The sequence below is a fragment of the Schistocerca nitens genome, chromosome 2, assembly GCF_023898315.1.
Source record: "Schistocerca nitens isolate TAMUIC-IGC-003100 chromosome 2, iqSchNite1.1, whole genome shotgun sequence".
NCBI lineage: Eukaryota > Metazoa > Arthropoda > Insecta > Orthoptera > Acrididae > Schistocerca > Schistocerca nitens.
In genome coordinates, this window is record NC_064615.1 from 1047325434 (window position 1) to 1047337726 (window position 12293).

At 44.9% G+C, this 12293-nt stretch overlaps 1 protein-coding gene across 1 annotated transcript in view; it reads right to left on the minus strand.

Annotated features, from left to right (window-relative positions):
- The window catches only part of LOC126235526 (uncharacterized), a 124453-nt gene that overhangs the window by 17172 nt on the left and 94988 nt on the right, over window positions 1–12293 (minus strand). The window contains exons 2-4 of the mRNA XM_049944245.1: window positions 8875–8948; window positions 8736–8791; window positions 8289–8507 (exon numbers count right to left, since the gene is read on the minus strand). Coding sequence (XP_049800202.1) covers window positions 8289–8507; window positions 8736–8791; window positions 8875–8948 — 349 coding nt within the window. The remainder of the gene's footprint in view (window positions 1–8288; window positions 8508–8735; window positions 8792–8874; window positions 8949–12293) is intronic.

The following is a 12293-nucleotide window of genomic DNA, read 5'->3' on the forward strand; positions in this document are numbered from 1 at the left end:
CACACAGTGAAAGTAAAATTATGTCTTATGTCAAAAGAATAACTTCAGATATTTTCGTTTTGGTGTAGATATATCGGGGGAAAATATCGCCATATATATATATATATATATATATATATATATATATATATATATATACATCATCAACATCATCAGCCAATTCAATCATTAGATGATGTGGCCTCTTCGAGTCGTGGATTCAGGTAGGCTTTCAGAAATCTTCTCCAAGTGGGACGGTCTTGGGCAGTTCTCTGCCATGTGTTACCAGCGATCTTCTTGATGTCTTTGTCCCATCTGTCTGGTGGCCTTCCTCTAGGCCTCCGGTGCTCTCTCGGACTCCACTCCAGTACTAGCTTCGTCCATCTGTCGTCTTTTCTTCTTGCGACGTGGCCAGCCCACTGCCATTTCAAGGAACCTACTCTTTCTAAGATGTCATTAACCTTCGTCACAGACCGGATGTCATCTGCCCTTTTCCTGTCCTTTCTTGTATAGCCCAGCATTGATCTCTCCACGGCTCTCTGTGCTGTCCTAAGTTTCCCTTTTGTGAATGAGTTCAGTGTCCATGTCTCGCAGCCATACGTCATCACAGGAAGAATGCATTGATCAAATACTGCTTTCTTCAGATTTACTGGCGTTTTTGATCTGAATACTTTTGAATTCTTCCCAAATGCTTGCCAGCCAAGCTTGATGCGTCGATAGATTTCTGGCCTTATGTCTCCCTTCATATTTATAATCTGGCCAAGGTAGACATATTCACTGACCTCTTCTAGTAGACTGTCCTTGACTTTCACATCTCCAGCTGGGACCCATTTGTTGGATATTACTTTTGTTTTGGAAAGGTTCATGTTCAAGCCAACCAGCTGACATTCCGATGCAAGATCTCTAACTACGTTTTGGAGCTCTGCGAAGTCTTTGGCCAGTAAGGCAATATCATCAGCAAATCTCAAGCTGGTAAGCCATCTTCCATTAATTCTAATTCCCTTACCTTCCCAGCTCAGCTTTGACATAGCCATTTCCAATACAGCAGAGAACAGTTTTGGGGAGATGGGATCGCCTTACTTGACACCCCTCATATATATATATATATATATATATATATATATATATATATATATATATATATATTATGTGATCAAAAGTGTCCGGACACCTGGCTGAAAATGACTTACAAGTTCGTGGTGCCCTCCATCAGTAATGCTGGAATTCAATATGGTGTTGGCCCACCCTTAGTCTTGATGACAGCTTCCACTCTCGGAGGCATACGTTCAACCAGGTGCTGGAAGGTTTCTTGAGGAATGGCAGCCCATTCTTCACGGAGTGCTGCCCTGAGAAGAGGTATCGATATCGGTCGATGAGGCCTGGCACGAAGTCGGCGTTCCCAAACTTCCCAAAGGCGTTCTGTAGGATTCAGGTCAGGACTCTGTGCAGGCCAGTCCATTACAGGGATGTTATTGTCGTGTAACCACTCCGCCACAGGCCGTGCATTATGAACAGGTGCTCGATAGTGTTGAAACATGCAATCGCCATCCCCAAATTGCTCTTCAACAGTGGGATGCAAGAAGGTACTTAAAACATCAATGTAGGCTTGTGATGTGATAGTGCCACGCAAAACAACAAAGAGTGCAAGCCCCCTCCATGAAAAACACGACCACTCCATAACACCACCGCCTTCGAATTTTACTGTTGGCACTACACACACAGGCAGATGACGTTCACTTGGTATTCGCCATATCCACACCTTGCCATCGGATCGCCACATTGTGTATCGTGATTCGTCACTCAACACAACGTTTTTCCACTGTTAAATCGGCCATTGTTTACGCTCCTTGCACCAAGCGAGGCGTTGTTTGGCATTTACCGGCGTGATGTGTGGCTTATGAGCAGCCGCTCGACCATGAAATCCAAGTCTTCTCACCTCCCGCCTAACTGTCATAGTACCTACAGTGGATCCTGATGCAGTTAGGAATTCCTGTGTGATAATGTGGATAGATGTCTGCCTATTACACATTAGGACCCTCTTCAACTATCGGCGGTCTCTCTCAGTCAACAGACGAGGTCGGCCTGTACGCTGTTGTGCTGTACGTGTCCCTCCACTTTTCCACTTCACTATCACATCGGAAACAGTCGACCTAGGGATGTTTAGGAGTGTGAAAATCTCACGTAGAGACATACGACGCAAGGGACACCCAATCACCTGACCACGTTCGAAGTCCGTGAGTTTCACGGAGCGATCCATTCTGCTCTCTCACGATGTCTATGGACTACTGAGGTCGCTGATATGGAGTACCTGGCAGCACAATGCACCTAATATGAAAAACGTATGTTTTTGGGGGTATCCGGATACTTTTGATCACATAGTATATATATATATATATATATATATATATATATATATATATATATATATATATATAGGGTGTTACAAAAAGGTTCGGCCAAACTTTCAGCAAATATTCCTCACACACAAATAAAGAAAATATGTTATGTGGACATGTGTCCGGAAACGCTTAATTTCCATGTTAGAGCTCATTTTAGTTTCGTCAGTGTGTTCTTTCACCTACGCTCAATGGAGCACGTTATCATGATTTCATACGGGATACTCTACCTGTGCTGCTAGAACATGTGCCTTTACAAGTACGACACAACATGTGGTTCATGCACGATGGAGCTTCTGCACATTTCAGTCGAAGTGTTCGTACGCTTCTCAACAACAGATTCGGTGACCGATGGATTGGTAGAGGCGGACCAATTCCATGGCCTCCACGCTCTCCTGACCTCAACCCTCTTGACTTTCATTTATGGGGGCATTTGAAAGCTCTTGTCTACGCAACCCCGGTACCAAATGTAGAGACTCCTCGTGCTCGTATTGTGGACGGCTGTGATACAATACGCCATTCTCCAGGCCTGCATCAGCGCACCAAGGATTCCATGCGACGGAGGGTGGATGCATGTATCCTCGCTAACGGAGGACATTTTGAACATTTTCTGTAACAAAGTGTTTGAAGTCACGCTGGTACGTTCTGTTGCTGTGTGTTTCCATTCCATGATTAATGTGATTTGAAGAGAAGTAATAAAATGAGCTCTAACATGGAAGGTAAGCGTTTCCGGACACATGTCCACATAACATATTTTCTTTCTTCGTGTGTGAGGAATGTTTCCTGAAAGTTTGGCCGTACCTTTTTGTAACAACCTATATATATATATATATATATATATATATATATATATATATATATATATATATATATATATATATATATATTGCACTCTAATGTGTTACCTCCCACGCGACAGTACCGTAGTGCTATTTTTCAACAGAACAATGCTCGTGGGCACATGGAACCTGGCACTATGATTTTGCTGCGTGATGTCGACGTTCTTCCAAGGCCAACAAGAACGCCAGACCTGTCCCCAGTAGAATATGTCTGGGACCAGCCCATATGGCAAGCGTGTCCCACTGCCAGTATCCGGGATTTCAAGGCCCAGTTACGGTAGTTGTTGGCCAACTTGCTTCAGGAAAAGATCCAACGTCCTTATGACAGCCTTCTCAACCAAATCAACCCATGCATTCAGGTGAGAGGTTGTGCAGGGTCCTACTGATAAGTGAACCCATACTGCCAAGTTCTTTGTAAATTTGATTCTATATTATAAACATTGAAATAACATCACATACGCTCTCAACCCGTAAAGTTTTATTCCGTTTCCTTCCCCATTTCTGGGTGCTTCGCTTTGTTTGTAAGGCAGCGTAGAATGTATGATAAAACAGGAAGGTATAGACTGATGTACTTAAGGCAGAAGTATCATGGATACACTGCCTGAAAATTTTTTATGAGGCTGAAACAACCCTCCACAAATTTCGATGTGTCCATTCATTTTCTTTGTGGATTTGTATGGTTCAAATGGCATTAAGCACTGTGGGACTTAACATCAGAGGTCATCAGTCCCCTAGACTTAGAACTGCTTAAACCTAGCTAACATAAGGACATCACGCACATCCACGCCCGAGGCAGGATTCGAACCTGCGACCGTAGCAGCAGCGCGGTTCAGGACTGAAGCGCCCAGAACCGCAATGTATATATATATATATATATATATATATATATATATATATATATATATATATATATATATTGCACTCTCATGTGTTACCTCCGACGCGACAGTATCGTAGTGCTATTTTTCAACAGGTTCCGCCACAGCGGCCGGCCCAAGGATTTGTATGATGCGCTTTAATAAGTATTGTGCTGTAAGTTCTCCCTGCAGTAGAAAATATGTACTTTACGATATTTAATGTTTAATATATTCATACGATGTATGTGAGTGTTTGGTAGATTCTAGCAGGTTTCTATAGTCAGTCTTTCTACTTATGCAATAATTTACCCATTTTTATAAGTGGTTTATAAACATAAACTTTGTAACTGGCAAGATGATAGTATACAGCACGTTTAGTGGACATTGCCCATTTCTAATCTGTCGCTGGCACCATAGATGCACTTTGTATTACTGTTCATTTAGCCAAACAGGACATCTATGGAATGGATTTTACACTCTGTGACACTGTTTTTTCACAGATGAACGTGTGACACTTCAGTCTGTACGTATTCTTCGCCCCATTAAGTTATTATTTTGTGGCTGGCTCTGAGCACTATGGGACTCAACTGCTGAGGTCATTAGTCCCCTAGAACTTAGAACTAGTTAAACCTAACTAACCTAAGGACATCACAAACATCCATGCCCGAGGCAGGATTCGAACCTGCGACCGTAGCGGTCTTGCGGTTCCAGACTGCAGCGCCTTTAACCGCACGGCCACTTCGGCCGGCTATTATTTTGTGTATGAGTTGGAATTGTTCCTACGTTTTATGTTGTTGATGCAGTTACTCTGTAGCATTGATGTAGATACAAGCTACCACCATCTGTTACATATCCTGTAAGTGACGCTGTTTTGTAACTGTAGATTACGCTGTAATGACATATGAAACTCTTTTGGCTTGTGAGCACTGAGCCTAATTATTTTGATTTTCACCTAATGCTATGGTTTAGTCAAGTAATAATGTGGATTCCGGATACTTGTGCACAATATACAAAATTTTTTGGCATTCCGACTTTCCTATATGCAAGAGCTTCCACTGTGAACAGCTCCATTGAGTTTCAGACGTTCTTTAATTTTTATATGATATTTATAATTTTAGTTTTGGATACTCTCAATATTACATTACCATTCGATGAGTTCACTTTTATCATGCAAAGCACCTCTAATAGTGTAGGGAGTTACTTTTAATGATGCGAACATCTCTGGATTGGTGATAATTTTATGAATGTTTGAGAGTGTGGTGTCAGCTATAGGAACGTGATCTAAAGTTGAGTGTGAAGCAATGGCATGTAGGCAGAAGTATTCATCTAGGAGAACAATGGTACAAATCACTACAACGTTGTCTCCAGCTGTTCGACTGGCCAGGTACAAAGGATCGCCAAACCTGGTTAGCATGTGCGAGACAAGATTGGGTGTGATCCATTGAAATCAGTCTGTCGGTATAGAGATTGCGATACATACCACTTATATACAGTGCACAAAAGCTAATGCATGTATGACAATTGCTTAATGGTGATGAGTTTTCATTTTCCAGCAGTAACTTTTCCCTCTGAAGACAAATATGAAACTTTTTGTTGGATGATCACTGGCACAAATTTCGACAGTCCAAATTAACGTCTGGGAGAGTGGTAACTAGTTGAGGACTTGGGAAGTCACCAGATATTCTGTTGACTAGATTTTCGTCCGAGCAGATGTATGGACAACACTAAAAGTTTCATTTTTCTGTCATTCAGTATTGCACTAGATTCTTGCTAATCCGCCCATTTCTTGCACATACGGGTGCCGTATTGGCGGAACTACCGTGTTAGATAGTGTCTTAAGTTTAGTGTAAAGTCACGGGATTATACTTTAGTAAATCCAAATATATGTTCATTTTCATAGAAGACTTATCCTTCCTTGAGTGCATTCATGTACGGTAGTATGACTCGGTACGAAAAATGCCCCTAATTTTTGGCTGTGACAATGAAGATACGCAATGGCAGTATTGCTTAACACACAACGGCCTTATGAGCATAGCATGGGTATTGCACGCTTCTGAGTGTGTCATAACGTACGCTAGGCAGATGTCTGCAGCTTCTGTACCGGCAGTGGGAGAAATCTTCATGTTCTCTCGTCCTATAACCTCTTCTTCATCACTGTCGTCACGAGTTCCCTGTATGCTTCGTATGTTAAAGTTTGGTCATAAATACACTACTGGCCATTAAAATTGCTGCACCACGAAACGACAGGAAGAAGATGCTGTGATATGCAAATGATTAGCTTTTCAGAGCATTCACACAAGGTTGGCGTGCTGACATGAGGAAAGTTTGCAGCCGATTTCTCATACAGAAACAGCAGTTGACCGGCGTTGCCTGGTGAAACGTTGTTGTGATGCCTCGGGTAAGGAGGAGAAATGCGTACTATCACGTTTCCGACTTTGATAAAGGTCGGATTGTAGCCTATAGCAATTGCGGTTTATCGTATCGCGACATTGCTGCTCGCGTTGGTCGAGATCCAATGACTGTAAGCAGAGTATGGAATCGGTGGGTTCAAGAGGGTAATACGGAACGCCGTGCTGGATCCCAACGGCCTCGTATTACTAGCAGTCCAGATGACAGGCATCTTATCCGCATGGCTGTAACGGATCGTGCAGCCACGTCTCGATCCCTGAGTCAACAGATGGGGACGTTTGCAAGACAACAACCACCTGCACGAACTGTTCGACGACGTTTGCAGCAGCATGGACTATCAGCTCAGAGACCATGGCTGCGGTTACCCTTGACGCTGCTTCACAGACAGGAGCGCCTGCGATGGTGTACTCAACGACGAACCTGGGTGCACGAATGGCAAAACGTCATTTTTTCGGATGAATCCAGGTTCTGTTTACAGCATCATGATGGTCGCATCCGTGTATGGCGACATCGCGGTGAACGTACATTGGAAGCGTGTATTCGTCATCGCCATACTGGCGTATCACCCGGCTTGATGGTATGGGGTGCCATTGGTTACCGGCCTCGGTCACCTCGTGTTCGCATTGACGACACTTTGAACGGTGGGCGTTAGATTTCAGATGTGTTACGACCCGTGGCTCTACCTTTCATTCGATCCCTGCGAAACCCTACATTTCAGCAGGATAATGCACGACCGCATGTTGCAGGTCCTGTATGGGCCTTTCTGGATACAGAAAATGTTGAAATGCTGCCCTGGCTAGTACATTCTCCAGATGTCTCACCAATTGAAAACGTCTGGTCAATGGTGGCCGAGCAACTGGCTCGTCACAATACGCCAGTCACTACTCTTGATGAACTGTGGTATCGTGTTGTAGCTGCATGGGCAGCTGTACCTGTACACGCCATCCAAGCTCTGTTTGACTCGATGCCCAGGCGTATCAAGGCCGTTATTACGACCAGAGGTGGTTGTTCTGGGTACTGTTTTCTCAGGATCTATGCACCGAAATTGCGTGATAATGTAATTACATGTAGGTTCTAGTATAATATATTTGTCCAATGAATACCCGTTTATCATTTGCATATCTTCTTGGTGTAGCAATTTTAATGGCCAGTAGTGTAGTTGCTCGACCAACATTGTACTCAGGAGAAAAGGCTTTCTGCCAAAAACCCCAGTTGACCTTTTCTCAAATTTCGACCTTATCTTTGAGGTCTGGTATACCGCGATTGCCGTTAGAAGCCATGAGGATGAACAGTAAAGAAAGCCACAATATCAAATAAGTATAGCATTGTTTCACATGGTTAATCGACAACGTTGTTGCACAGGAGAATTAATTTTGTATGCGTATGTCTTGAGCGGCTAGAGGTTCGATGGGTATCCGATTACTGAGAGGCCGATGTAGTGAGGGCCGGATTGGAAATTACTCCAAAGAATTAAATAATTAATGTTTGGATAAGGTTATGGAAGAGAATGTTTGTTAAGATTGAACAGAAATGAAAAGAGTATGCATATTTTAATCAAACTTATTTATTTCAACACATTTAACAACAAACAACATGTTACATGATAGTTTTGTACAAGTAAGTTGAAACACAGAAAGACGATTAACAAGTGTGAGGAGGGAGACAGAAGGTGAAATTGTTGTAGTGCGAGTGGATGACGTAGATGTTACCAATGTAGTGGCAGACTAACCGTGGTAAGGCAGGGGGTAGGGGTGGGGGGCGGGCGCGGGGTGGGCGGGAAGACGCGGTGGCTGCGGGGGCGGCGGCGCGGGGTGACCGACGCGCTTCACGACCGCCTGGAAGCCGTTGTGGTCGTCGGCCGTGTACTCGACGATGCGGGTCGTGCCGTCGGCGTCGACGAGCGAGTAGGCGCCGGTGACGCGGTCGCCGTCGCGGTGCTCCCACTGCGTCTTGGCGTCGCCCGTGTGGCCGTCGCGCACCGCGTAGTCGAAGCGGTACTGGGGCGGCGCCACGTAGTCGTAGATGATCTCGTGCTGCGGGGGCGGCGGCGGCGGCGGGGGCGGCGCGTGGTGCAGCAGCCCGGCGCGGGCGGCGGCCGCTGCGCACACCACGAGGACGACGGCCACGGCGAATTTCATGTCGGCGGAGGCGGAGTTGGCCAGCGAGTGGTAGCGGCTACCGGTAACGCACCGGCTTATATAGGGGACCACACTTGGTGCTAAAACCCGGGGAAAGTGGCGTGCCGCGTAACGGGCGGCCCGGGCACCTACCGGCGACAGCGCAGCGAGAGAAGGGCGCACGGCCTCCGCACCTTATCTCGGCGCGGCCAGCCTCGCTCAATTCCATTCCCGTCTCGAGCAGGGCTGTCCGTGTCCACTACAACTGTATCTGTACAAGCATTCTTGACAGCATTTCCTGGCAGGCGAAGGTAGGCTGTCAGCTGTACATTACCATTCTTCAGCTGAGGTCTTAATACAACACGCACTATGAACACCAACTCCAGAAGATTTTTACCAAACAGTTAGAAGTTACTATTTTATTTACACGTCCAATTTCGACACCTCATTAATGTCATCTCCAAGCCCCTATGCGTTCCCTGTATAGACAATCAGATACATCGATGCATACGTAACCGGAGACAACAACTACTCGACATTTGCTGTCACCAAGTCTTCGAAGTACACACTCCACAAAAAAAGGTCACAGAGTCCTGGTATTGATGGCTCAGGTTCTGCGTGCATCGATGCAGCTGATTCTCTATACATGGAGTGTATAGAGCACTGAAGATGGCGTTATTGAGGTGACGAAACTGGTCGTGTAAATAAAGTGACTTTTGAAAACGTAAGGCTATTTTATGACTTTTTTTTCATTTTTCGTATATATCTGACCGGCCGTTATCCCGTGTCGAAGATGGGTCGGCCGGCCGAAGTGGCCGTGCGGTTAAAGGCGCTGCAGTCTGGAACCGCAAGACCGCTACGGTCGCAGGTTCGAATCCTGCCTCGGGCATGGATGTTTGTGATGTCCTTAGGTTAGTTAGGTTTAACTAGTTCTAAGTTCTAGGGGACTAATAACCTCAGCAGTTGAGTCCCATAGTGCTCAGAGCCATTTGAAGATGGGTCAACAGAAAACTCCACAAGAGGTTGGTTCACTATATCCATTGTGGATGACGAACTGCAGTCGTCATTTGAACTGGCGATACATTTGGATGTGGAGCTGGTCTCCAGAGCATTTTGGTAGCACCAGGCCTCAGGTCCCGTAATGATGCAGATATCCAAGAACGTCTGACCACAGTGCTTCAAGCGATTCCACAAGGAGCGTTGATCAATTTCCAACATACAACTGGTCAGAAGTTCGATGTAGGTAATAGTGACTACTTCGAAGACCAGTGAGGATGTTTAGTTTGTAGCTCTTGTTGTCTTTGTCTTTGGAGACCATTTACCTAATTTTTCAGACGCACTTTGTACATTCACAAACCAAAATCACCTCTAACGATCCTCGACGAACAAACTGAATCAACTCTGAGATTTTTCTTCAAGAATTTCCAACACATACTTCCACCAAAACACCTTCAAAAGCGACACTAATAGTATTCCTTCTCTTGCATAAGCTATTGTTCTCTTATTCATGTTACAACTGCGGCAGTCAGTTAATCTGTAAGTATTTTGCGCCTTATTGCCATGACTGTAAGAAGAAAAGCTTCATGGCACACACTAGTAACCCATTAACTTTTTAATTATGTAGTAAATGTTCCACTCTGTTTAAAAAAAATGGCTCTGAGCACTATAGGACATCAGACGTCATCAGTCCCCTAGAACTTAGAACTACTTAAACCTAACTAACCTAAGGACATCACACACATCCATGCCCGAGGCAGGATTCGAACCTGCGACCGTAGCGGTCGCGTGGTTCCTGACTGAAGCGCCTAGAACCACTCGGCCACGCCAGCCGGCTCCACTCTGTTTGTGTAGCTTTTGTGGAACTTAAGATAAAGGTAAGTACCACTCACGGATTACGCCTCAGACCAGTGCCAACTGCTGCCTACAAGGCAGGACGAGAAACGATCTTTGATCATGGGACATGTGCTCTGCATGTTGCTAATTCCTCCAGCCGTTATTGCCAGTAGATGAATCCTGATGATCCCCCCGCTTGTTTATTCAGGTAGCTTCTCATTTGACCTCACGAGTCTGAGCGGACCCCTTTCCAGACCTCGGAAAAAGCGAAGACGGTACTGCGGATAGAACCCGGGTTCTTCTGCTCCAGCGACGCTAATTATCCGGCTGCGGAGGCGGTATTTGCGTAAATTTTGATCCATATTACAAGTGTATTTTCGACGTATGAACACATCTCCAACTTTAATGTTCCCTTACGTCCATTGTGCATGCTTTTAACTATTTATTCTGTAATGTATCTCAGGTCAAAGTTAGTGACTTAACAAAGTGTCTAGAATATTCAAGTTCTGTATGATTGGGGACACAGAAGGAGCCTCCTACAAGATCGAATAAAGATCGGGAGTCGCTGGAAGCTGTATGCAGCCGACTAATAGTTCTAAAACCTATCCACCAACGAGAAACAGAAATGTAAACAAAATGTCCTTTTCAGAACCAGCCTTAAAAATTTCGATTAACATTGAAGGTTTATCTGCAAATAAAGAACTTTCACTCTGTGATATGTGCAGCAAATGCAAACGCGAAGTTTTAATCTCGCAGGAGACCATAGAGGACCCACTACTTAAACCTAACTAACCTAAGGACATCACACACATCCATGCCCGAAGCAGGATTCGAACCTGCGACCGTAGCTGTCGCGCGGTTCCAGTCTGTAGCGCCTAGAGCCGCTGGGCCACTCCGGGCGGCATAGACTCGTCCCTCTGACCGTAACAGCTGTAGTGTGCCCAGGTACCGCCCCATTTAAAAGACGGTTCAGCTTCGAAAAGACGTGTTGAAGATTTTCGCAGAACAACTGGATGCCGAGATCGTTGAGATACTTCCAGACACATTGAGACAGCTCACCAGACATACTCCTTGAGGCTACCTGAAAAAATACCTAGCTGGGCCTACTGACAGTTTACAAAAAACCCTAGAAAAGCATAATCAGCTTTTCAATACCGATCCATTCTCTGAAGATATCTTCGAGATTGGAGAGGAGCTGATCCGAACCTTAGACACTAATAGAAGAACTTATTGTTAGTCACATCACTGGATATGAAAGAGGACAGCTGACAAGCCTGGAGTCTACTCATTGTGAAAGCCCCCCACAAATTGCTCCAGATTTCTGTCATAACGGACCTGGAAAATAAATACCACATTTGAGGTACCTTTCGCAGCTGCGGAGAGTAATAGACGAAATTAAAAATAATAAGGCAGCCGGCCATGACGATTTAAGGATCGATCAAATGAAACACTTTGGGTCAAAAACTTTTAGGTGCCCATCGGACCTAATGAACAACTACATTAGCACCAGGAAGATCGCCAGGGTCTGGAGAAAAACAAGAGTGGTAGCCCTACCAAAACAGGCAAGGATCCTTAGACGTTAAGAATTTCCGTCTCTGCTGTGAAACCTGTTAAAGGCCCTTGAGAGAAAGCCTGTAGTTGAGGTCCTAAGGCCTGAACAATCCGTATTTAAACCAAGACTCTCATTGCAATGGGCAAATTTTGAATTTAACGCAGCATAATGAAGATGGATATGAAACAAAGTAGGTGACCGGCGTGGCTTTCATTGATGTGAACACAGCCTGTGATACTATTAACCACAGTAGACTGATATTCAACGGTAGGCTGATATACAAGGTTTACCCGGTGACTAAGGAGTTTGGA